At 44.8% G+C, this 26,763-nt stretch overlaps 1 protein-coding gene across 5 annotated transcripts; it reads left to right on the forward strand.

Moving 5' to 3' along the window:
• The first annotated feature begins 4,740 nt into the window (after positions 1-4,740).
• On the forward strand, positions 4,741-13,872 carry CHAMP1 (chromosome alignment maintaining phosphoprotein 1). Of its 5 annotated transcripts, none has more exons than XM_024999776.2 (3): positions 4,741-4,960; positions 7,950-8,070; positions 10,422-13,864. In XM_024999776.2, exon 3 carries the CDS (start codon positions 10,460-10,462, stop codon positions 12,872-12,874), a length of 2,415 nt encoding a protein of 804 aa, XP_024855544.1. In that variant the 5' UTR covers positions 4,741-4,960; positions 7,950-8,070; positions 10,422-10,459; the 3' UTR covers positions 12,875-13,864. The 5 variants fall into 5 exon arrangements, with proteins under 5 accessions (XP_024855544.1, NP_001192435.1, XP_005214033.1 ...); NM_001205506.2 differs by having other exon boundaries at positions 4,777-4,865; positions 10,422-13,872; XM_005213976.5 differs by lacking the exon at positions 4,741-4,960 and adding an exon at positions 5,051-5,547.
• The last annotated feature ends 12,891 nt before the right edge of the window (positions 13,873-26,763 follow it).

Below are 26,763 nucleotides of genomic sequence, written 5' to 3' on the forward strand. Positions count from 1 at the left end.
TTTTACAGGCGATAAGGTCTGTGTAAAACTATTAAACTCTGCCATCATAGTGGAAAAAGCAGCCTTTGAATACATTTACAATAGAAAAATGAATGGGTAGGGCTGGGTTCCTGTAAAACTTAATTTATAAAAACAAGAACAACAAAAATAAATAAATAAAATAAAATAAAAACAAGAACATTCAATATTTGGCCTGTGGACCACAGTCTGTTAGGGTTCATTTTCAAGATCCGTGGTTTAAAGGAATGATTGTTAATACTTTTGGGTTTCAGGAACACTTTGTATTCTTAAGATTTATTAACCACCACAAAGGACTTTTATCAGCTATTGATGTTTACTGTAGTCAAAATTAAAGCAAAATGTTTAAGCACAAGCATATATAAACATATGTTCCTTTTAGCTGTCAGAGTAATAACCTCACCACACAATTCTACTCCTGGGTATAAATTTGAAAAAACAGAAAACACTAATTCAAAACGATACTTGCTCCCCAAAGTTCACAGCAGCATCATTGACAATTGCCAAGGCACGGAAGCAACCCAAGTGTCCGTCAACAGAAGAATGGACAGAGAAGGGGTATATATATATACAGTGGAATCTGCTCAGCCACAAAGAGGAAATGTTTCCATTTGCAGCAGCATGGATGGACTTCAAGGCCATCGTGTTAAGTGAAATAACTCAAAGGTAAACACTATATGACATCACTTACATATAGGACCTAAAACAGAAAACTAGTGAGTAAAACAACAACAAAAACGACTCACAGATACAGAGAACAGTTTAGTAGTTACCAGTGGGGAGCGCAGAGGAAGGAGGGGCAAGATGGGGCTAGTGGGTTGAGAGGTGCCAACTGTGGTGTACAAACATGTAAGCTACGAGGACATATTGTATAGCACAAGGAATATAACCAGTGTTTGATAGTAACTATGACTCGATGGACATGAGTTTGTGTAAACTCCGGGAGTTGGTGATGGACAGGGAGGCCTGGCGTGCTGCGATTCATGGGGTCGCAAAGAGTTGGACACGACTGAGCGACTGAACTGATGAATGGAATATAACCTTTAAAAGTTATGAATGACTATGTTTCACACCTGTACCATGTAATACTGTTGTAATGATAACGCAACTGATGTAATACTGTACATCAACTATACTTCGATTAACAATAAGAAAAAGTGGCTGGAGTGACACACGAGGTCACCACGTGCCTCTGTACAGCAGGCACTTCTCCAGGCGTCAGCCGCACAGTGGTGAGCAGAGCAGACCAGCCCAACTTCAGAGGCCTCAGTGCTCTTCTTTTCCCACAAAAGGAATGGAAGCCCCAGAAAGCTCACAGGCTTCCTCAAATCCTCCACATCACAAATGGCAGAATCAGTCCCCCTAAATCAGGAATTCTTAACCCAAAATCTGTTGTGTGCTCTTGTGACATTGTTGTCCTGACCATCGGTAGCTTCCATAAATTGGGATCATGATATTATGAAAAAGCATATTGTACAGTTCTGTGGAATGGCCTATATAAGCTTTCATCAGATCCTCAAAGGAATAACTTTTCAGAAGATAAAATTTTTATATATTAGGCTGTCAATAATCTGGCTTAAGACTAAATATTTTAAAAACTAAAATCATGGCATCCGGCCCCATTACTGCATAGCAAATAGAAGGGGAAAAGGTGGAAGCAGTGAGAAATTTCATCTTCTTGGGCTCCAAAATCACTGCGGACAGTGACTGCAGCCATGAAATCAGAAGACAATTGCTTCTTGGCAGGAAAGCGATGACAAACCTAGACAGTGTGTTGAAAAGTAGAGACATTACTCTGCCAACAGTTGATGCCTTTGAACTGTGGTGCTGGAGTAGACTCCTGAAAGTTGTAGCAAGGAGATCAAGCCAGTCAAGGACTGATGCTAAAGCTCCGGTATTTTGGTCATCTGATGCAAACAGACGACTCATTGGAAAAGTCCCTAATGCTGGGAAAGACGAAGGGCAGAAGGAGAAGAGGGCGTCAGAGGATGAGATGGCTGGATGGCATCACCGCTGCAATGAGCATGAACTTGGGCAAACTCTGGGAGATAGTGAGGGACAGGGAGGCTGTGCTGCAGTCCATGGGGTCACAAAGAGTCGGACACGACTGGGCGACTGAACGATAATCCAGCGTTAAACTTTCTTCAGAGTCGTCTTGCCATAAACATAAAATGGAAGCGTTCAATATTATTGGCAGAAACTATCACCTAAAGTGACCAAGGAGGCCCAAGCTGTGCACTCAGAACAGAGGTGGAAAGGCCATGGGCGCCTCCTGGTGGCAGTGCTGGAGCAGCTCACCCTGGACTCCCCTCCCTGTGGACAAGGGACAAGTCTTGTTACTAAAGCAGTCTGAGTCACTGTGTCTGTTTCTTTTGGTTTGAATGCATGAGAAACTTTGTTGCCCTGCTGTGATGATTTTCAGAGAGTGGCCCCCCAGGCCTCAGCAGCTCCTGGGGGTTTATTAGAAATGCATCCTCAAGCCCTGCCTCAGAACTGCTGGTACTCCGGGCTTCCAGCTGACTCTGAGCTGTTTGAGATGCTCCCAGGAAGTTCTTTTTCTGCTTAAGTTAGCTAGAATTGGTTTCTGTTGCTTAAAACCAAGAATTTCAAAGGAAAACTGATAAATAGGGGAGTAAGGAAATTTGGAGAAAGAAAATTTGGGGCGATAAGTTACATTGCCCTGAGTAAAAATTCCACTAATATTCAGGGATGAGAATCTAGCAGCCTATGCCCTATGGTGGAGAATGACTAATTACTTGTGGTCACCTAAAACAAACTGTTCATTAGGGGCCAGGTTTGAGGAAGCTGCGTTGGCAATGCCACACAGCAGTGTGAAAGTGAAAAGGAATTCAGGATTGTAGGCAGAGCAGCAATTTCTAATAGCACTGAAAGTTTTCAAACAGCAAACACAGTGTCCAAAGTGTTCCCACTTTATAGACATAAGAATTGGGACTTGCTGTGCAGATGCTAAAATAATTTATATCTTACAATCACAGGGTTGAAATAGCCACAAAATGCCTGTGTGGAAGTTGGGACAATAATCTGGAAAGAATGAGACTATTTATCAGAACTGAGGTACTTAGCCGGCTTCAGCAGACCCACAGACACCCACCTGAGCGCCACCCTCCCATGCCATTCCCCCCACCAGATCAGATCAGTCGCGTCTGACTCTTTGCGACCCCATGAATCGCAGCACGCCAGGCCTCCCTGTCCATCACCAACTCCCGGAGTTCACTCAAACTAATGTCCATCGAGTCAGTGATGCCATCCAGCCATCTCATCCTCTGTCGTCCCTTTCTCCTCCTGCCCCCAATCCCTCCCAGCATCAGAGTCTTCTCCAATGAGTCAACTCTTCACATGAGGTGGCCAAAGTACTGGAGTTTCAGCTTTAGCATCATTCCTTCCAAAGAAATCCCAGGGGTGATCTCCTTCAGAAGGGACTGGTTGGATCTCCTTGCAGTCCAAGGTAGCTGGTTTTCTTCTGCTCCCCCTCCCCACCACCATCTCAGATCTGAAGTAGCCAGTAACAAAGTCGATGTCTAGAGAAGGCCGCTCCCAACCAAAGAACAAGCACTTTACTAATTCACGCCTACAAACATGAGGGGAGCACATGCAGGCATGGGTTCCCAGTGTTGGGTTCTAAACAAGAAAGAAGAGAGTGCTGGGTTGGGCTGAATTTATGGAGAGTGTGGTGGTTTAAACATCTCTTCTAGTTGTTGAGTCACTGGTCATCCTAAATTCAGTGATGGCCAAGTGAAGTTCGAGTTTGGCACAGGGAATCTAGGGAGGTACTCTTCAAGCTCAGACAGGTGCCTCCATCTGGGAGGAATCCACAGAGCTCTGGTAAAAGATAGCTGAAAAAATTTAAAGCCTTTAATTATGTGTTAAAGTGAAAGTCCCTCAGTCCTGTCCGACTCTTTGTGACCCTATGGAGTATTAAGCCCATGGAATTCTCCAGGCCAGAAAACTGGAGTGGGTAGCCGTTCCCTTCTCCAGGGGATCTTCCCGACCCAGGGATCCGAACCCAGGTCTCCCGCACTGCAGGCGGATTTTCTACCAGCTGAGACACCAGGGAGCACAGATACTCATTGTACCACCAGGGAAATCCGAGAAGTTTTCTTCTAAAGCTATTAAGTCCGGTCAAATGTATGGATCATTTTGCTACAAAAACCTGAAAATTTCCTAGAATGAATATGTTACTATTTAAAGTTAGAATATTTCCAGAAATTAAAAGAACAGACAATATTCAGAATTTGGCGTGAAAGTGAGGATAAAATAAAAAATAAAGGAATAGACTAGAGATGCCTGCAACTGAGGTAATGGATGCCGTGTGTTCTCACACGGAACCCAGCGGCCAGACGCCGTCCTCCTCGCGGAGCTCCGTCGCGGCCGGGCACTCAGGAGCTGTCAACGGGAAAGAACTCGGCCAAAGGCAGACATAAACCCAGGACTCAGCAGCCGGGCGCTCGACCCCGCGGGAAGCACAAAGGGTTAGTGTTAGTGCGTGGAAGGGAGACCGGCCGCACCGCCTGCTCCCGGAGCTTCGGGGCGCGGCAGGGGCTGGAGGCCCGTCACTTCCGGGCGCGGGAGGGCTGCCGGGGGCCGCCGCGCTCCGCACTGGGCGCCTGAGACCAGCGATCTGATTGGTCTGCGCGGGGGGCGCGGCGCCAAAGTCGTGTGAGCGCGCGCCCGCCCGTCCTGGGGCCGCGCGCACGTTCGCGCGTCCGGAGCCCGCGCCTGCGCCTCGCCGCCATTCGGGAGGCCGCCGCGCCCCAAGCCTTGGCGGAGCCGCCGGGACCGCGAGCTTCCCCCTCCTTTCCGGCCCGGATGCCGGCCGCGGCCCGCTGGTGAGGAGCGCGGCGGGCGGGGAGGGCCGTCCCCGGACCGCTGCCCCGAGGAGGCTTGGGCCTGCCGCCGACGAGGGCCCCAGGCGCGGCCGCAGGTCGGGTGGGGCCGCGGGCCTTGGGGCGGGAGCCGTGCGTCATCCCGCCCGAGGTCGGAAACGTTTTGTTTCAAACCGCACTGGGGCGACGGAACCCGGGCCCACGAGCTCCTGGTTCTGGAGGCGGTTTTTTCTGCCCCTCGGCTGCGTGGGCTTTGTCATTAATGCCGCTTGGAAGTCAGGGGGCAACCCGTGGAGTGGGGTGGCGTGTATCTGATAACTCAGCAACAAAAGGCCGTTTAAAAGTGGGCAAAGGACTTCAGTGGGTATTTCTCCGGAGGAGATGTGCACATGGCCCCAGAGCACGTCGAAGGATGACTCTTAGCTATCAGCGTTGTGAAAATGGAAACCAGTATGCGATACCGCTTCACACTCGCTAATATTGGTAAAAAAAAAAAAAAAAGATTCTGAAGTGTTGATGAGGACCTGGAGAAATTGGAACAGTCCTGCTTTGCTGTCTGGGAAGTGAAATGATGCGGCTATCAGCTATGGAAAATGGTTTAGAAATTACCATTTGAAGTTACCAGTATGATCCAGCAGTTCCCCTCCTAGGTATAAATTCCAAAGAATTGAAAGCAGAGACCCAGGTACTTGTACACCAGTGTCCATAGCAGCCTTATTCAGAGTAGCCAAGAAGAGGGCTTCTCTGGTGGCTCAGTGAGGAAAAAACCTGGCTGCAATACGGGAGACCTGGGTTCGATTACTGGGTTGGGAAGATCCCCTGGAGGAGGGCATCGCAACCCACTCCAGTATTCTTGCTTGGAGCCTGGTGGGCTGCAGTCCCTGGGGTGGCAAGGAGTCAGACACGACTGAGTGACTAAGTGCAGCACAGTCTTTGTTCAACCATAATAGCCAAAGGAGGTAACAATCTACATGACTGTCAACGGATGAGTGGGGAAAAAATTGTGGTGTATACAGTGGGCTGCTGCATATCCTTGGAATGAAATTATGATGCATGCTTCAGTGTATACATGCTAAGTAGAAAAAGCCCGGCACAAAACCCCCAATATTTTATGATTCCTCCCAAAGAGGGAATTGTTGAATGGGTATAGAATTTCTGTTTGTGATGATTTTGGAAATGGATAATGGAAACGGCCATACAACATTGTGAATGTACTTAATGCCACTAGATTATGCATTTAAAAATGGTAAGTTGAATGGTTTATTAATTTTTAAAGTGGTATTTGAGAAAGAACCTGGATAGATAGCAGAACATTATTGTGGTCCTTCATCAGATGCTATTTGCCTGACCTTGAGTAAGTTATTAATGTCTAGGTTTCAATTTCCTTACCTGTAAAGTTTGCTTATTCCTGTAGCATAAAAATCCATGCTTCAGGATTCAGCGAATTCTTGGCAAGCATTTTTGCCTCCTGCTGGTTGTGGAAGCATTTTCCCTGCAAAAAGTTGTTGAGATGCTTGAAGATAGTGGTAGTCTGTTGGAGAGAGGTCAGGTGAATATGATGGATGAGGCAAAACTTCCTAGCCCAGGTCATTCCACTTCTGAAGCATTGGTTGTGTGACATGTGGTTGGATGTTGTTGTGGGGAAGAATTGGGCCCTTTCTGTTGACCGGCGCCAGCTGCAGGTGTTGCAGTTCAGGGTGTATCTCATGGATTTGCTGAGCATACATCTCTGGTGTCATGATTTTGCCGGGATTCAGAAAGCTGTAGTGGATCAGACGGGCAGCAAACCACCAGACGATGACCATGACCTTTTTTTGGTGCAAGTTTAGCTTTGAGAAGTGCTTTGGAGCTTCTCAGTCCAAGCACTGAGCTTGTCATCGTTGGTTGTTGTATAAAATCTACTTTTTGTTTCACATCATAATCTGATGGAGAAATGAATCATTGTTGCATAGAATAAGAGAAGACAACACTTCAAAAGGATGATTTTTGTGTGTGTGTGTGTGTTCAGCTGATGAGCTGGCCACTTATCAAGCCTTTTTACCTTTCCCATTTGCTTCAAATTCTGAACAACTGTAGAATGGTTGATGTTGAGTTTTCTGGCAACTTCTCATGTAGTTGTAAGAAGATCAGGTTTGATGATCGTCTCAATTGATCATTGTCAACTTTGGTGGCAAGCCACTGCACTCCTCATCTTCAAGGCTCTTGTCTCCTTGGTAAGACTTCTTGAACTACCACTGCACTCTACTTTCGTTAGCAGATTCTGGACCAAATGCATTGCTGATACTGTGAATCGTCTCTGGTGCACTTTATGAGCCATTTTGAACTCGAATAAAAAAACCACTTGAATTTGCCTTTTATCTAACATCATTTTCCTAGTCTAAAATAAACAGCAAGTAATGTCATTAGCAAAAAGAAGCCATAAAGTGAGAAATGCATGTTAAAATGATGTATATCGTGATCACATTTATTTAAGAATGTATTCCAGTATCAAACAGCAAAGTTTAACAATGCAAAACCACACTTTTTCATCAGCCTAATACTTTAATGGCTGCATTTACCATCCGCAGTGATTTTGCTGCCCAAGAAAATAAAATCTGTCACAGCTTTCACCTTTTCTCCATTTACCGTGAAGTGATGGGACTGGATGTCATGATCTTAGTTTTTTGAATGTTGAGTTTTTTGAATGTTGTCAGGCCAGTTTTTTCACTCTTCTCTTTCACCCTCATCAAGAAACTCTTTAGTTCCTCTTCGCTTTCTGCCATTAGAGTAGTATCATCTGTATATCTGAGGTGGTTGATATTTCTTTGGCAGTCTTGATTCTAGCTTGTGATTCATCCAGCCTAGGATTTTGCTCTGTGTATATAATTTCATAGTGGATCATTAAATTGAAACTCAACGAGGGCGATGTCGTGGATATTAGCTACTGTAATCTTTGGTGTCATTTTATTAAACTTAATGTCTGGGCTTTGGATTGGACCCCTGTTGCTGTTGGAAGGGGCAGGATAGTGAGAAATTATCAGAATTATAGAGGGCACAGATTTTCACAGTGAAGTAATTTTGATTACTCTTCCTTTTGTTTTTTTTCAGGTTCAACTTCTCATCTCTGTCCTTCATGTACTATACATTGTTTTCTGTGGTCTAGTCAAAAAGCCATGTACACTTGCCTGCCCTTTGAAGACCATTTTAAAGAATTTTTCTAAGACAACTGGTAAGTCTGCTAATGAAAAAACATGGTGTACTGTATTTCTTCCTTGTTCTAAAAGTATTTGTCCTGAATTTATACCGTAATATTCTAGTAGCATTGCTTTGCATATATTTTTGTGTGCTTTTAACATTTTTCACTTTCTAACATATAAGCGAATATTTTATGATTTTTAAAAAGTGCTTAGAGTTTTTAAGGGAAAACGTTAAAAGCATACGTACCCATATTGATAGTGGTATATGAACATGTATTAATTGTGTTAGTTACAGAATCTGGTTTAGCAGTTGTTGGATCCATGCTAAGAAGGGCACACCTGATATAACTGGTGGAGAATAGAATAGAGTCCAGAATAGAATCACAAAACTTAGTAATTGCTAAATAGAATGCTGCATCTCAGGAAAAGAACATTATATGTCGTTGATTACACGTGTAATCAATGTTGGGATGAAAACTATCCATTTGGGGTCAAAAACGGGCTGGATACCAGAGAATTAAAGATACAAATATGTAAGAAGAGAATGAAGTTATCATTATCATAGGAAAAATACTGAGTTATTAAAAAAGTATTTGAGAAGGCATAATTTAAAACACAGTCATAAGAGAAACAGTTTTAAATTTTTAATTTTTGTGTAAACCAATTGGTCAAAAAGTTCTTTTGGATTTTCCCATGATATGTTACGGAAAACCTGAATGAACTTTTTGGCCAACCCAATATGTAGTTTAGGGGGAAAAAAAGTCAAAGTCAAGAGACAAATGGTAAATTGAGAGGGTAGTTTCTATAAAATGACTGACTTCTTTTATATACAAAGACTATTTACAAATAATTAAAAAAATGCATAAAGTACATCCTAGAAAAAAGATATACACGTGGCTGATAAAAAGGGAGGATACTCAGTCTTTCTCATTAAAGAACGTTAAAACAATAGTGAGATGTCAGTTTTCACCTAAGGAGTAGCAAGGGTTTGAAGTGTAATGATCCTCTGGTGATGAGGGAGTTGGGAATTCTTGAATTATCCCTCACATAGACGCACTTGGTATGTAAGGTATGTAATAGTGCTGCAGGTTTTTGAGAGTTTGGTGAAACATTAGTTTCAGTTGCAAATAGCCTTCGAAACATTTCTAGGAATTTCCCCTACAAAAATACCCTCACATTCAAAGATCTGTATAAGGAATTTCAGTGCTTAGCCTGTGTGTAAAGATACCCTAGGAAATGCCTTCTAATTCAGCAGAAGCCTGTATGTGCTCTTACTGTAGAAATAGAAACTTGGTCCAGTTGCTCTCAGAGTCACCAAAACACGTTCCTCTCACTTCCTTGCGATCTGGCCCTGTTGTTTCTCCTGAGCCACAGACTTCTCTTCTTTAAGTGGAAGCTCATTGCAGAAAAATATGTTTAATACCTCATTTGTATAGAATGTATTCGTGCCCTTTTGTAAACATAGAACTTCTCTTTAGTGATACGTAAGTACAGTGACAACCCCTGGGAAGTGATACTGTGAATGTCTTGTCCGCATGAATGAGTAGTGAGGTTTTTCTTAACTTTTACTGCCTAAGAAGATTAGCTTAAAAGTTTAAAAGTCCTGTTTTCTGGCAAACAAGTTGCCTCAAGGGCGCCCTCCATCTGGATTGCTGTTTTGGCAACCCCCCCACGGCCTTTAAGGTCCCTGCTGAGAGCCTTCTCTGTGTTGCCTTCCACATTCGCATCTTCTCAGCGGATGTAAGTGCCGCATTGTAAGACACCCCTAAACCCAAACACCTAGAAGAGCATAGGGCACAAAATAATTAGTTCATTAAATGAATGGATAAAAATACATAGGATGGATAAAGCATTACAAGATAAGTTGTCTTTTTTTTTTAAAGTTGTCTTTTCACAGTTAGATTTAGTTTAACAAGCACTTTGTAAAGTGGGTCTAAAGTTTCTTGCTCTGCCTGAATAGCCTAGCTTTAACTTTGACATTTACTCAGCCTTTGTGTGCTAACAGCTTGTTGAATCAGGGTATTAAAGTGTAAGGCACATGCAGTAGATAATTCTGGAATCAGGCTTGGGTTCCTGACAGTCTTATAACCTGGGTAATTGACTTTGAACATTAGGTTCGTCATCTGTAGATGAAAATAATATTGGAGTCATATTGTTAGGATTAAATGAGACGATGTATGTAAAAATAGCAGAGTTCCTGGGACTTGGTTAAAAAAATTAGTTATATTTTCCCCTTCTCTTCACAGTCTTTATAGAGATATTTATAATAAATGCATGTGCCATTCTAGACTTAAAATTTTTCAAGTATAGAATGGACTAGAGATAGCATTTCATTCAAATTATGATCCCTGAAAATCATTCATTTATTTCTTCTTTGTTGCAGCACTGTTTTTAAAGAATATAATCGTGTATGTTAGAAAAATGGAAGTATTCCAGGAACTTCGTAAGACGTCGGCACGTTTGGAGTGTGACCACTGCAATTTCAGAGGCACAGATTATGAAAATGTACAAATCCACATGGGTACCATCCATCCAGAATTTTGTGATGAAATGGATGCCGGTGGGTTAGGTAAAATGATATTTTACCAGAAAAGTGCAAAGCTGTTTCACTGCCATAAATGCTTTTTCACCAGCAAGATGTACTCTAATGTATACTATCACATCACGGCTAAACATTCTGCTGCAGAGAAATGGAATGAGAAACCAAAAAATCAGTTCAACAAAGAAGGAGAACCTGTAAAAAGTCCCCCTCTTCCTGAACACCAGAAAACAGCCTCCAGTTCAGCAGAGCTCCTGAAGCCTGCCCCTGCCCTTTCTATAGAAACACAGAAACTTGGCCCAGTTGCGTCTCCAGAATCACCAGAACCAGCTCCTCTTCCTTCCCTGGACTCTCAGAAGCCTGGCCCTGTTGTTTCTCCTGAGCCACAGACACCTTCTCTTCCTTCTCCTGAGCCTCCAAAACCGGCCCCTGTCTCTTCTCCTGAACTTCCAAAACCAGCCCCTCTCGTTTCTGAATCTCAGAAACTAGTCCCTGTTCCTTCTCCAGAACCACAGAAACTTGCTCCTGTGTCTCCTGAGCCAATAAAGGCCACTCTGACTAATCCCAAACCCCAGAAACACTCCCATTTCCCAGAAACATTGGTGCCGCCTTCTGCCCCATCCCCCGAGTCACCAGTACTAGCTGCCTCCCCAGAACCTTGGGGACCGTCCCCAACTGCATCTCCGGAGTCTCGGAAGCCAGCCCAGACTGTCTCCCCTGAGCCGAGGAAGCTGTCCCCATCAGTATCTCCTGAACCTTGGAAGCTGTTCTCTGCTGTCTCCTCAGAGCCTCGGAGGCCAGCCCCATCTGTGTCACCAGGCTCTTGGAAGCCAGGGCCACCTGGATCCCCCAGGTCTTGGAAATCCAGTCCGTCAGCAGCATCAGGACCTTGGAAGCCAGCTAAACCTGCTCCATCTGTGTCTCCTGGACCTTGGAAACCGACTCCATCCATGTCCTCCGCCTCCTGGAAGTCTTCATCAGTCTCGTCTGGTTCCTGGAAATCTCCTCCTGCGTCTCCTGAGTCCTGGAAGTCTGGCCCACCAGAGCTGCGAAAGACCGCTACCACCTTGTCACCTGAACACTGGAAGACAGTTCCTCCAGAGTCTCCTGAGCTTCGCAAACCTGGCCCAACACTGTCCCCAGAGATCCGGAGTCCAGCAGGATCTCCAGAGCTCAGAAAGCCCTCAGGGTCTCCAGAGATTTGGAAGTTTTCTCCTGATCAGCGGAAAACATCTCCTGCTTCAGTTGATTATCCTGAGTCCCAGAAAAGTTCCCGTGGTGGTTCCCCTGATCTCTGGAAGTCTTCCTTTTTCATCGAACCTCAGAAACCTGTCTTCCCTGAGATACGGAAACCAGGTCCTTCTGGGCCATCTGAGTCCCCAAAAGCAGCCTCTGATATCTGGAAGCCTGTTCTCTCTGTCAGTACTGAGCCTAGAAAGCCTTCCCTGTTTTCTGAGCCTACCAAAACCGCCCCTCCTGCTTCTCCTGAACCACGAAAACGTGCTCTTTTTCCAGAGCCCCGGAAGCATGCCCTTTTCCCTGAACTTCCAAAGTCTGCCATCTTCTCGGAGTCTCAAAAGGTAGTTGAGCTTGGTGATGAACCACAGGCAGATGCCATTGATGATCAAAAGTGTGATGTTTTAGTTCAGGAAGAACTCATGGCTACACCTAAGAAACTCTTGGAAGACACTTTATTTCCTTCCTCAAAGAAGCTCAAGAAAGACAGCCAAGAGAACTCTGACGCTGAGCTTAGTAGCAGTGAGTGTATCAAAGCAGATTTGGATGCAGTAGATGGTAAGGGCCAAGAATCCAGCAGTGACCAAGAGCAGGTTGATGTGGAATCTATTGATTTTAGTAAAGAGAACAAAATGGACATTACTAGTCCAGAGCAGTCCAAAAATGTATTGCAGTTTACTGAAGAAAAAGAGGCTTTTATCTCTGAAGAAGAGATTGCAAAATACATGAAGCGTGGAAAAGGAAAGTATTATTGCAAAATTTGTTGCTGTCGTGCTATGAAAAAAGGTGCTGTTTTGCATCATTTGGTTAACAAGCATAATGTCCATAGTCCTTACAAATGTACAATTTGTGGAAAAGCTTTTCTTTTAGAATCTCTCCTTAAAAATCATGTAGCTGCTCATGGGCAAAGTTTGCTTAAATGTCCACGTTGTAATTTTGAATCAAATTTTCCAAGAGGCTTTAAGAAACATTTAACTCATTGTCAAAGCCGGCATAATGAGGAAGCAAATAAAAAGCTGATGGAAGCTCTGGAACCTCCACTGGAGGAGCAGCAAATTTGATTTTTAAACATGATGTGGATATGTGCTCTACAGAGTTGTCTATTGAACCCATTTGTTGAAAGTATCGGTTAGAAAGCCTAGTTGGGCCAGTAGATGCTGATGTTTGTGGTGTACTGTGTTTGTCTCAGTGGTGTTACAAAGAATAAGTGTTATTTTTTTCTTGGTCTCTTGTTTATGTGGCTGTTGTATAAGTCAATAAATGCATATTGTATATTCCATATGGGTAAAATTTCTCTAATTTCTTTAGTATATTTGAGTAATACGAAGAGGTAGGTGTTCTGTATAACAAGACTAAGTCGTACCCAGTTGGAAATGTCTAGTTAAATCTTTTTTGTGCAACTAATTTTGGACAATGGAAATTAGGCATGAAAATTCTGAGAAGTTTTGTTCTCTTAAGTGTGTTTTCAGATCATAAAAATTATTTTAAAGTTTCTATTTGGTCATAAAATATTAGTTTATTAATCTTGAACCACTTTTAGGTGTTTATTAGCTTTTATGTCATGGAAGTTTGGAGTCTCAGGGTTGCCGATTTTCTGCTACAAGAGGGGAAATTGAGTCAGTTTAAAATATAGTTTGCAGTCTTCTCCTGTAGGAAACAGAAACAGGGGTGTGATTTTAGGTCTTGTCCTTAGTTGATTCCTTTGGGGTCTTCCATTCTGTACCCTACCCCGGATCTGGCCCTTCCCTTCCCTGTGAGCTCATACCAACAGGTGATCCTTACTTGCCAAATGTGTTACGAGTTGCACCTCCTCCTGGGCCTTACGCACCATCTTTTGGGGCTTCAGACCAAGGTCATGAGCAGAACTGAAAGTCTTCCAGATTCACCACAAAAAGTTTTATAAATAAACATTACTGTTTAAGAAATACGTCAGTTCTGTGTTTTTTACAGTTGTTACTGTAAGTACTTGGTGCCTGTTTATGGATTGTTTTATTCTAAAATATTTTGTCAAATGTGTATCAACCAAATTAAAAACAAAGGCTTTCATGTTAGCAACATCTTCCTGTGTGTTTTCTTTTGTGTAATTATTTCCAGTTTCCACTTATTTTCACACTGATTTTCATATCTGGAGCAGCATTTTCTAAGCTCCTTTTTCTCAGGGTGGTCAGGTAGGTTCAGGGACTGTACGGTCATCCCTTGGTGCCCACAGGGAATTAGTTCCATGACACCCTGCAGATACCAAAATCCATGGATGCTCAAGTCTCTTAAAAGCATGTAATGTTTGTGTTTAACCTGCGCACGTCCTCCCATACTTTAAATCATCTCTAGATAACTTAGAGTGCCTAACACAATGTAAGTGCATTGTAGTTATCAGCAAGTGGCAAATTCAAGTTTTGCTTTATGGAACTTTCTGGAAATTTTTTCGAATATTTTTGATCCATGATTGGTTGAATCCATGAAAGTGGAAACCAAGGATGCACGAGTCCTAGCTTCATGAGGCTTTGTATGAAAATTCTCATCAATCCACGCTAGCCTATTAAAGGGCACTTAATCCTGGTGGTGGTCAGTCCTGACTGCTTCATTTAAACAATAGGTTGCATTTATTGTCGTAAGGATTCTGATTTGTAGCCAGAAATGAGATATTGGCTAATGCACTTGAATTCCATCAAACAAGCAGCTCCAGACCTGTCATTTCAGAGAACATGGTCTGGCAGGGAAGGCACTGCTTGATGGGATTGCTGGTTTACACTGGGCAGCTTAACAACAAGCTTGTGAGTTGTGGAGTTGACTCCTAGACATGATGCCAACAGGCAGGTGGGGGAAGGTGTCTTGGATACAGCTGTCTTTAATATGCTGACTTGATTAAAATTATGAGTAGAAAAACAAGGGGCCTCCAGTGCCCAGAAACTGTTTTGAAGCCTGCAATCAAAACAACCATGTCTGAGCATGTAACAGCATGCAACAGGTTCTTTGGAGTCATATCTTTCGGTGCAGTCTTCTCAGAGAGTCCTCTATGTCTGCTCAAGGGGAATCAAGCTAGATCCTATAACTTGGCATCTCATGTTGGTGTTTAATAATGCTGTCATAAGATGGATTTGGTGCTAGATTAAGTAGCTGTGCTGCATGTGTAGTTTGGCATTAAGGCCAATTTTAGTTGAGTAAACCACCATGTTCTTGGCTCACCTCAGTTGTAAGCTTCCCATTTTTTTCTCCTTTTACCTCTAAGGGGTAAACTGTCCTTAGTTTAGAACCTATTTACTTTCTTTTTACTTTTTCATTTGTTGATGTATTTTTGGCTGTGTAAGAATTTTCCACAATGTGATCCACACAGTCAAAGGCAATGAAGCAGTCACTGAACTGATTGTGACTTTATGCTTCTGGTGCCAAAGAAACGAGATTTCTTTGAGGAACACATACAGATTGCCATTAGACACATGAAAAATGCTCAGCATCCCTATCCGTTCAGTTCAGTCGCATGGCTCTTAGGAAATTCTGGAGGAATATATCAAAAAGAACGGGTTTCCCAGGCCAGATTAGATGTAAAGAGCCTGTCTGCCAATGCAGGAGAAGTAAGTTCAATCCCTGGGTGGGGAAGACGCACTGGAGGAGGGCATGGCAACCCACTTCAGTATTCTTCCCTGAAATACTATGGACAGAAGAGTCTGGCAGGCTACAGACCACAGGGTCCACAGACTCAAACATGACTGAAGGGTTAGGGGTTAGGGTTTAGGGTTAAGGTTAGGGTTAGGATTTAGGGTTAGAGTTGGGGGGTTGGGAGGGTAGAGGAGGGGGTCAGGAGTGTGGAGAAGGGGGTCGGCAGTGTGGAGGAGGGGTGGGAGGATGGAAGGCCTGCTGTCTGCACATAAGTCCCCACCCCCGACCATCTTCAGAATTGCTCATTCGTGTAGCAAGCATCCTAGTTGGGTTTTCACCTGTGTAACTGGTGGGTTCTTATTGAGCAATGTGAACAGTGACGTTAAATGTCCTCAGTCAGGACTAGATACTTAACTATGCCACATACAGGTGTAAGAACCTGGGGAGGCATGTGCAGCCAGTACCCCTAGGAAAAGGGTTCAGACTTGACCCTTCAACATTTTGGGGTCCAATCACTGCTTTATCATTTATGAGGGCCCAGTTCTGACTCTAAGGGTTCTGTAATCCAGCCTCCATCCTCCTTTAATGAGACCCACACTTCTAGGATCCTACAGAGCAGGGCCTGTGTGAGTTCTCTGTGGCTTCTCTAACAAACAACCACATGTTGGGTGATTTAAAGCAGCAGGAGTTCATCCTCCCCAGTACTGGAAACCAGACACCTGAGATCAAGGGCTGAGGTCCCTCCAGAGGCTCCAGGATAGGAGCCTTCCTGCCTTCTCCAGCTTTGGGGCTCCAGGGGTCCCGGGGCTTGTGGCCCCGTCCTTCCCACCTCTGCCTCCATCTTCACAAGGCTTCTCATCTGTGTCCTCTTTCATCTCTTATAAGGACTCTGGCAGTTGGATTGAAGGTCACCCTAACCCTAGACGACCTTACCTTGAGATCCTTAACTACATCTACAAAGACCCTTTTCCCAGATATGGCCCTGTTCCCGTGTTTTGGGGGACACATCTTTTGGGGCCACCATTTACCCCATTATCTGTATATAAAATAACCCTTATTTTAGGAGATCACCACAGGCCCATATAGACGGGCACAGACAGCGGCCACACTCGTGGCGTCTGGAGAGAATCAGGATCCTGGAGTCACCTGGAACAGATCATGCCTGGCTTCATCAGGTGAGGGGAATCACAGGGAGGAGTGGGGCATGGTCTTGTTCAGGCTTCAGAAAGACCATGTTGGGTGGGATGTGAGACGCACCGTGAGGGCAGGAAGCTTTGTAGGGCCTGATGGAGGGATTAGGCTTGGGCCAGGGCTGTGGGTGTAGAGTGGAATTAGTGTGGGGATTGGCCATATGCCCTGGAGAAGGAGCTGACAGTCCCTGGGGCACAAGGAACTGGGAACCTGGGAGGCTTCTGTGTTTCTGAACCAAACTTGAGTCCACACACCTGAGAGCAGTAAAGCCAGTCGTCTGACACCAGGTGCAGTAAAGGAAAGTGCAGCATTAACTGTAAAGGCACCAATACGTGGAGACAGGTAACTCGTGCTCTAAACCCTGAAATCCCCGAAGGGCTTCAGGAAAGCAGTATTACGGGCCACATGAGGGAGGGGGTGAGAGAGAACTGCTGGTGCACGGTTCTCTGGTTGGTGAGGTAACAGGCGGCTAACCTCACAAATCCTCAGGCACTGGACACTCTGGGGGTGACGTGTTCATGCTCATCAAGTAGTTAACTTCTTCCACTCAGTGGGGCTTTTAGCAGCTGTTACACAACTCCCTGAATGTGCCTCAGATACTGTTGTCTCCATACTTCAGAGAGGAGTTACAGCAGAGGATACGGGACGGGGTCTGTTCTGGGAGGGCCCCATTGGCTCCTGCTTGGTTACACCAGGTGTCTGGGCTCAGCCAGCTGGAGAAGTTGGGGCTGCCTTCTGGGCGTGGGAAGCAGCAGGATCTCAGTCCTTGAGGGGCCTGTTAGTCCCCAGGATGAGATGGGGAGGCTGTGGATGGACAGATGCACCTGGCCTAGGAGAGGGGTACAGGCTGGAAATGTCACTGGAATCATTGCAGGGAGGAAGGGGAAAGGCCAGGAGGGGGCAGGTTGGTTATAGCACCTACGTGCAGGTGATGGTGGTCCTGTTGGACACAGCTCAGAGCCATAAGGAGTGGTGGTCAGGGGCTCAGCTTCGTTCTCTTGTTCTTTGTTTATCTGTAACTTCCCACTCCTGCAGTGAGGAGCCTGGCCCCCACCATTTGCATTTGTCAGGTCTTTTCTCCTCTTCAGATAACGTGTACAGTGGTCTCAGAATTGCTAGCTACTGCACTCTGGAACGGAGAAGGCAATGGCACCCCACTCCAGTACTCTTGCCTGGAAAATCCCATGGACGGAGGAGCCCTGTAGGCTGCAGTCCATGGGGTCGCTCAGAGTCGGACACGACTGAACGACTTCACTTTCACTTTTTGCTTTCATGCATTGGAGAAGGAAATGGGAACCCACTCCAGTGTTCTTGCCTGGAGAGTCCCAGGGATGGCGGAGCCGGGTGGGCTGCTGTCTCTGGGGTTGCACAGAGTCGGACACGACTGAAGTGACTTGGCAGGAGCAGCACTCTGGAAAGATCTGTATAAATGAAGCCCAGTGTTTATGTGCAGGCCATTTTGCCTTTTGTGTATCTATTCATTCATTTCCAAAGTCAACACATTTCGCCCCATCTCCTACAGTGAGATATCTTTTCAGTGCATTTCTAATGTGGTTAGGTTTTATTGCATTGTGTATTCTGTTCTGCGACTCTCCTACACCCTGAATAACTACACTTGAGTAGATTGTTTGATCCTTTGGGCTATACAAATCGATAAGCGTAGACAAATGCATAGTGACAGGGGTCCATCCTAAAGCATCACAGGGAATACTTCAGCCCTCTTCAGAAGATGATCTGCTTATCATCTATGTAGCTTTGCTTTTCCTAGAATGTCATAAATGAGGTCATACCCCAGACTGTATTCTTGCACTGAGTGATATGCACGTGAGAGTTAACCATGCTTTTCAAGGTTTGGTGGTTCATTCCTTACTACTGATGAGTAATACTCCATTGCATGTGTATGGGAGGAAAAACAATTTTCACTCTGCCCTTCCATAATACAAGACAAATCACCAGGAGAAAAAACAGAGGCATACCTCCTCTATGCTTCCCTGGTGGCTTTGTGGTAAAGAATCTTCCTGTAATACAGGAGACTTGGGTTTGACCCCTGGGTTGGGAAGATCCCCTGGAGAAGGAAATGGCAACCCACTCCAGTATTCTTGCCTGGGGAATCCCATGGACAGAGGAGCCTGGCAGGCTATAGTCTGTGGTGTTGCAAGGAGGTGAACATGACTTAGTGACTAAAACAACAAATAGCTTCTGTATACAGGGGAGCTACCAAATAAACCTGAGTCACTCCCTGAAATGTCCAAAGTCATCACCTTAAATGCCATCTTCAGCTAAAAACAAGACCCTGAAGGATGGGAGAAGCCCATTATGGAAGGTAATTACACAAAACACAGTAAAGAAGGGTATGATTGTTTATAGATTTAAGTCGGGACCTCTCCATTGATAAGTTACTTGAGTTTTAATTGTCCTTTTATTTCTGGTGCAAACAGGGACAACCCTTAAATGAAGAGATTTCTCTGTTGTAAATGTCCATCACAAAACGGCAATTGCTACTTAGTTTACTGAGAGTCCTCTTTTTTTTTTTTTTCTTTTTTCATGGAAGTGGACTTAAGCAATCCTCACAGCAGAGAGGCATATTTTGGGGTGGCATGTTCTACTTGCTTTGACATGGATATACCCCAATTTGATTATGCATTCATCTATTGAAGGATACCCTGATTACTTTTAACTATTATGGGTAGTGCTGCTGTGCCTAAGTTCATCTTTGTTTGCGTTTGGGCATGGATTTTTCAAAGCAGTTTCCTAAATACTGGAAGTACGATTGTTGGCTCTCAAGGTGAGGTGTGCTTAGCTTTAGAGAAAACTGCCCAACTGTGTTACAAGGTGGCTATGCATGCATCCCACCAGCAGTGAGGGAGCGTTCCTGCTATTCCTCAGCCTCCAGCAATTGGTATTGTCATATATTTAGAGTTTAGCAGCCCTAATATGTGTAGTGTAATAGGTTGTGACTTTAATTTGTAATTCCCTAATGGTGTATGGTGTATGATGTTGAGTGTGTTTCTGTTTTGTACTATCTGTATAACTTTTTTTTGGCTGTGTGTCTCTTCAGATCTTTACTTGTTGTTTATAGGGTTGTTCAAGAGGTCTTTCTCTATTTTGTGTCCAAATCCTGTATCAGAATTTTTCAAATATTTTTCTTCCAGTTTGTGGCTTGTATTTTGATTTTCTGAATGAGGTCTTTCAGAATAGACATCTTTATTTCTATAAAGTCCACAATATTTTTCTTTTGTAGACTGACAGCTCGTGTGTTAAAACTCAAAGCTCATGATATACAGGCCAAACCCAGGGTCATGTAGATTTTCTATGTTCATGTCCACAATTTTGATAGTTTCAAATTTTAAATGTCTGTTAATAAATTTGAGAGAATTTGGTGACTACGTTTCATTCTATACAGTTTCAAGTTAATTATTCCTTAACTATTTTGGAGAAGTTTTGGATATTGGCAATATTTCAGTTTGAATTTCCATAGTTTAATGGACCTAGCAGAACTGCCCCGAGGGGCGGAGTCTCCACTTAGCTGTGCCTGCGCCAGTGAGGGCGGAGAAAGCAATGGCACTCCACTCCAGTACTCTTGCCTGGAAAATCCCATGGATGGAGGAGCCTGGTAGGCTGCAGTCCATGAGGTCGCTAGAGTCGGACACGACTGAGTGACTTCACTTTCACTTTTCACTTTCATGCATTGGAGAAGGAAATGGCAACCCATTCCAGTATTCTTGCCTGGAGAATCCCAGGGACGGCAGAGCCTGGTGGGCTGCCGTCTCTGCGGTCGCACAGAGTCGGACACGACTGAAGCGACGCAGCAGCAGCAGCAGCAGCAGCAGCAGCAGCAGCAGCAGCAGCAGCAGCGTGAGTGAGGGAGGCTTGATCTGCAGTTCCCATTGGCTGGCAGGGAGCGAGGAGCCCGCCTCCTCGACCACCCGCACCCCAAGCGGAATTCCCGCTCTGCCTGAGCACCTGGCTGCCTGTGGCTGCTGACTGGAGTCTGGTCTCCTCAGGACCCACTGGGGTTTCAGCTTTGGGACGTTGTGGGGTTCAGTTCAGGCTGACGGGAGTCTCTGGTCTCCTCAGGACCCGCTGGGGCTTCAGCTTTGGGACGTTGTGGGGTTCAGTTCAGGCTGAAGGGAGTCTGGTCTCCTCAGGACCCGCTGGGGCTTCAGCTTTGGGACATTGTGAGACTCAGTTCAGGAAGACAGGGAGTCTGGCCTCCTCAGGACCTGCTCAGGCTTTGGCCTTGGGACACTGTGGGGTTCACTTCAAGCTGACAGGAGATGGGTCTCCTCAGGACCATTGGTGTTTCGGCTTTGGGACATTGTGGGGTTAGTTCAGGCTGAATGGGTGTCCTTGTAAAGCACGGGGAATAAACATGATGCCCCAGGAAGCTGTATCACAGACACACTGTTTGCGTCGCTCTTGCCCGGAACTGGGGCCGTGCATGCTCCAGTTAGAGACGCGTGTAGGCGTGTTGTCCTTGGAGTTAATCAGAGCAACTAAACGGAAAAATGATCCAAGTGACTCCCGACACTGCCAGTGCGGTCGTGAAGGGGAAAGGCTTGAGCCGTATTGCAGGAGCGGAATACGGAAAGTGTGTGCTAGCTTCCTGCACTCGCGTTCCAGAACACTTCAGAAGGACCGAGGGGATCTCTGAAGCCCTTACTAGGAGAAGAGAGTCCGTGAACCCAGCAGCCTTGGCGGCGTGGGCAGGCGGAGAAGGCGGCGTGGGCGTGGCCGTCCCTGCGCAGCTGTCTCCTGACCGTCGCGCAGGGGCCTTTCCACGGCGAGTTCCCCTGTTTACAACAGGCGGTGGATCAGGCCCTCTGAGAGGCTGGACCACAGTGGGAGCTGCTGAGTAGCTCAGGTCCTGGGGATGCTCCTGTGAGCCACACGTCTCAGGGGGAGGAGTCAGGAGGAGACAGCAGCCCAGAAGGGCGAGGGCCAAGGAAAGGGCCTTAAAAAAGCTAAGTTCCAGATTCCCAGGAACCAGGTGTTTCCACTTTAGGTGGTGAGTCTGTGTGTCAGATGTCTGTCCCGGCGCTTGCACATGGGCTCCTGGAAGCCCTGGGCGGCTGCATGTGGCCCAGGGGCCCTGTGTGCCCGGCTGTCACCACACAGTGACGCTGCCCATGTGTCCACACCGGACCAGTCGGAGAGGACCCTCCTCCAGGCCCAGAGAGCAGGCTGGGAAGCAGGAGGACTGGAACGGGGTGGGGGCCCTGCTGTACCCCTTTATCTTCCCAGTTCTGGCTTTCTTTGCGCTAAGATCCTCAGGACCTGCTGGTGCTTCAGCTTTCGTCAGCTTATGCAGTCCCTGCCAGCAACAAAGAGTGAGTTTTTTCCATGCATTTCTAAGTCATTTATACTCTGCTGCATTCTGTGTTTCATTCTGTGACACTCCCATGTCCTAAATAACTAAATTTGAATAGATTATGATTTACTAATTGAGGTTTAAAGATCTATGGGTTTATACAAATGCACAGTGGTAGATATTCATCTGTAATGTCAGTTCAGTCACTCAATTGTGTCTGACTCTTTGCGACCCCATGAACTGCAGCCCGCCAAGCTTCTCTGTCCATCACCAACTCCCGGAGCTTACTCAAACTCATGTCCATCTAGTCGGTGGTGCCATCCAATCATTTCATCTGTAATGTATCAGATGGAATATTGAACCTCCTACCTCATAATCTTTTTCTAAGTCTGTTTTGTCTTTTTCAGAATGTTGTATAAATGGGGTCATTAGTGTGTAGACTGAATTCTTTCACTTGGCAATATACATGTAAGATTCATCCATGATTTTTGCTTGGTTTGACGGTTCATCCTGTTATATTTCCGAATACTATTCTGTTGCATGTGTTTTGGAGGAAAAATAATGTTCCCTTTACATTTCTCTTTTCCTCATTGAGACTTTCCCCCACAATGAAAGGCAGATGAACTGGAGGAAAACAGAAGCTTATTACCATGCATACCCCCTATATGCTTGTAAGGTACCTAGGAAAACCTGAAATGGCCCAAGCCTGTGATTTATGTGCTATCTTTAGCTAAGAACAAAAGAAAGATATTGTAGGGGGTGCGGTGGAATGATTTGGGAGGTTTGGAGGCAAAGCACAGTAAACAGGGGTCTGGATACTATGCAGATTTACATCCAGGCCATCTCCATGGACTACCTTCTCTTAAGGCTTAGTTATCCTTCCATTTCTGGTACACAGGTGGAGACAGCCTTACAAGTGGAGATTTCCATAATAAATGTAAATTTAATTCCTAAAAGGGCATTTTCAAACATTCTCCTGGATCTGCTGTTTTTTAAATGTCAGTCCAGAATTATCCTGATGTCAAAAGACACAACTTGGGGTGGCATATTCCGCTCCCCTTGATGTATATGTGCCCTAATTTGCTTATGAATTCATTTACAGAAGAACATTCTGATGTCTTTCAGTTTTTAACCAATTTTTAACCCAGAATAGAGCTACTGTGCTTTATTTTATGCTAGTTTTTGTTTGAACACAGTTTTTCAAAGCTGTTGTCTAAATACAAGAGGTGTAGTATTGCATCCTGGAGAAGGCAATGGCACCCCACTCCAGTACTCTTGCCTGGAAAATCCCACGGACGGAGGAGCCTGGTGGGCTGCAGTCCATGGGGTCGCTAGGAGTCGGATACGACTGAGCAACTTCACTTTCACTTTTCACTTTCATGCATTGAAGAAGGAAATGGCAACCTGCTCCGGTATTTTTGCCTGGAGAATCCCAGGGACGGCGGAACCTGGTGGGCTGCCGTCTATGGGGTCGCACAGAGTCAGACACGACTGGAGTGACTTGGCAGCAGTGGCAGCAGCAGTATTGCATCCTAGATGATGAGTCTGTTTAGCTTTGGAGAAAACTGTCAGACTGTCTTCCAAAGGTGGCTGTGCAGACATCCCACCAGGATCTTGAGTATGTTTTTCTTATGGTTGTTTACTATCAGTGTACTCTCTGTGGCCAGGTGTTTCTTATGGTTGTTTACTATCAGAGTACCCTCTGTGGCCAGGTGTTTCTTATGGTTGTTTACTATCAGAGTACCCTCTGTGGCCAGGTGTTTCTTATGGTTGTTTACTATCAGAGTACCCTCTGTGGCCAGGTATCTGTTTCAGTCTTTACCAATTATTAATGGGTTTGTTTGCTCTAGAGTTCTTGGTATACTTTGAGTACAAATTCTTTATCAGATATGCGTTGTTTTAAAAAAAATATTAATGTTTGGCTGTGCTGTCAAAGCAAGAGGTTTTATTGGGAAGGGCTGCCTGGGTGGAGGGCGGGAGGGTGAGGGAAGCTGAGAGAACTGCTCTGCCACGTGGCTCACAGTCTCAGGTTTTAGGGGCATTGGGTTGGTTTCTGGTTTGTCTCTGGCCAGTCATTCTGAATTGGGGTCCTTCCCGGTGGCAGATGCATCACTCATCCAAGGTGGATTCTGCAAGGAGGACCCTGGGAGGTTGGTAAGACCTGCGGATTGGAGTCTCCTGTCTCCTTTGACCTTTCCTGAATTCTTCAGGTTGGTGGTGGCTTGTTAGTTCCTTGTTCTTACCCAGGACCTCCTGTTGTAAGACGACTCCTGCAGGTGGTTTCTCTGGTGCCCGGCAAGGACGGGCGGGTGGTTTTGGTTAGTGGTTCCCCTAACACTTTGTCCTTTGGTTTTCTTGAGTAAGGTCCTTTACAGAGTGAATGTATACATTTTTAAAAGTCAGTGTCTTAATTAATTTATTTAAAACATTTTGTATATTGGCTTTTTTGTTGTGTTTTAGAACTCATCACCAGACTCAAGGTCATGTAGGTCTTTTGTTGTTTTCTAAAATGTTTATAGTTTTTAATTAAAATGTGTCAGTTGCAAAGTTTGTGTTTATGTTCCTTTCATTCTGTATGGTTTTTAATCAATTTTAATCAATTGTTCCCTGGCTGTGTGTTGAGCAGGGTCATGGAGATTTTTGGCTCCATTTCAGTTTGGGTTTCCAGTCTGGGTGCGCACAGCAAAGCTGGTTCTGGGTGAGCCCTCTGGGGTCTGTGAGCGGAGGGCTGCCCGCTATTCTCTGGTGGCCTTCTTGGGGCGCCAACCCCCCCTCTGACCTGTGGGGACAGGACGTTTGCCTTCAGACTCAGCTCGGTGACCAGCTGGTGGGAGCTTTGTCTCCTCAGCACCGTCGTCAGGGCTCGGGCTCCTGGATAACGGGGCTGTGTCCAGGCTGAGAGGAGGGGGGTTGCCTCAGTGCCCACCAGCAAGGGGGCGCTGCAAGAGGAAAAAATGAGAATGAAGTAGACGTTTCCTGTGTCCAGCTGAGCACTGACCAGAGGTCCATCTCAGAGAACTCGTTGGCAGGGGGTGGGGGTGGGGGGTGGGGTTGGGGGTGGAAAAGAGCTCCATGTACAAAATGGCGAGTGTTTAGTTAGATTTCTGTTAGATGATCTAGAGGATGCCCAGTGATGCTCTCTGGTGTAGGTGGCCAGTTTTCCTGTCACTGTTTCTTGAAAGGACTGTCCTTTCCTCTTTGTATGTCCTTGGCTTGATTTTCATGAACTGTCCACATACATGTGGCTTTATTCCCGGGTGCTCTATTCTTTCCTCGAGTCCCTGTGCCTGTGTTTGTGCCAGTTCCTCACTGTTGTGGTTACTACACCTCCGTGATGTAGTTTGAAGTCAGAGAGGAAGATGCCTTCAGGTTCATTCTTCTTTCTCAGAGTCTTTTTGGCTGTTCAGGGTCCTTAGTTGTTGCAGAATATTATTAGGAATATTTCTATTTCTATGAAAAATGCCATTGGATATTATATTTTGAGTGCAGTGCATTTGCTGATGGCTTTGGTTAGAATGGACATTTTAATAACTCATTTTTCCAGTGCATGAGCATGGAATATTTTTCTGTTTATTTGTGTTTTCTTTGGTTTCTTTATCAGTGCTTTCTAGTTTTCTAACTACTGGTCTTTTATGTCCTTGGTTAAGTTTTTTCTTAATTTTTGTTTCTGATTGTTACTAGTGTATAGAAACACAAATGATTTTCATATATTGATTTAGATTGTAAATTGTAGTATTTTGTATGATTGTAAATTGATCCCAAATTATTCAACTTTACTGAATGTATTCTAACAACTTTTTGTGAAGTTATGTGGGAAATTTTATTTGTAAATTCCCTGTGGACTCCTTCAAGGGCAATGAGCATCACAACTTCCCTTGAACTTCGTCTGGGTAAGTCTTGGCCTCTATAAGAAAGTTTCCAGCCTGTCTGATCTGATTTTCTTTTGTGGTATTGACATGGTTGTTTTGAAAAATAATTTACTTTTCAGTAACTTAAAATGTGCAGGAAACTCTTAATAATGGTAAAAAAAATACTCACATTTGCCACATCACCTAAAATACTCCATGTGTTTTATCCAAAATGGGTGCATTCTCCTGTGGAACCAGCACATAATCTCCAAAATCAGGAAATCATATAGTTTCTACATTATAATGTAATCCACAGCCCCACTTCCACTTTCAGCAATTGTCCAATTGTATGAAAATATCTTTTTTCCCCATCCTCATCCAATATTTTTTTAGACTGTTACTGAGATTTTCAGACATTTGGACAAACTTGGTGGATGTAAAGCAGACATGGTGAATATGGGATCTGGGTGGCCTTTTCTATGTGGATTTTTTCCACTAAAGATGTTTTTAATGTTTATTCATTTTGTAACATGTACCAATACTACATTCTTTTTTTCCCATAGTAATTAAAAATAAATAACATGCCATTTACCATTTACATATTTGTAAGCATACAGTGTTGTAGTATGAACTACCTTTACTTGTTTTGCAAACCAGTTTAATAATGTGCACCTTGTGTGTGCTTTGGAGAAACTCGGGAAACTGAGTCAGTGACTGAAATGGCCCAAGATATCACCTTAGATACCGTCTTCATCTAAAAACAAAACAGGGGCTTCCTGGTGGTCCAGTGGCTAAGACTGGACACTCCTTAAGAAGGAGGCCCAGGTTCCATCCCTGATCAGAGAACTAGATCTCCAATGCCACAACGAAGAGTTTGCATGCCACAGCTAAATATCTGGCTTGCCTCAATGAAGGTTGACCTGGCGCAGCCAAATAAAAAAACAAAGATTAAAAAATAAAACCAAAGGAAAGGAAGGGTATGGTTGTTGTACATATTTACATCTTA

This window comes from Bos taurus, chromosome 12, assembly GCF_002263795.3.
Source record: "Bos taurus isolate L1 Dominette 01449 registration number 42190680 breed Hereford chromosome 12, ARS-UCD2.0, whole genome shotgun sequence".
In the NCBI taxonomy this organism is placed as follows: domain Eukaryota; kingdom Metazoa; phylum Chordata; class Mammalia; order Artiodactyla; family Bovidae; genus Bos; species Bos taurus.

Bases quoted from the DNA above. Each gene is read 5' to 3' on its own strand.
- CHAMP1 (XM_059891952.1), top strand. The intron at 8,071-10,421 runs GTAAGTCTGCTA...TCTTTGTTGCAG, and splicing joins GAATTTTTCTAAGACAACTG to CACTGTTTTTAAAGAATATA.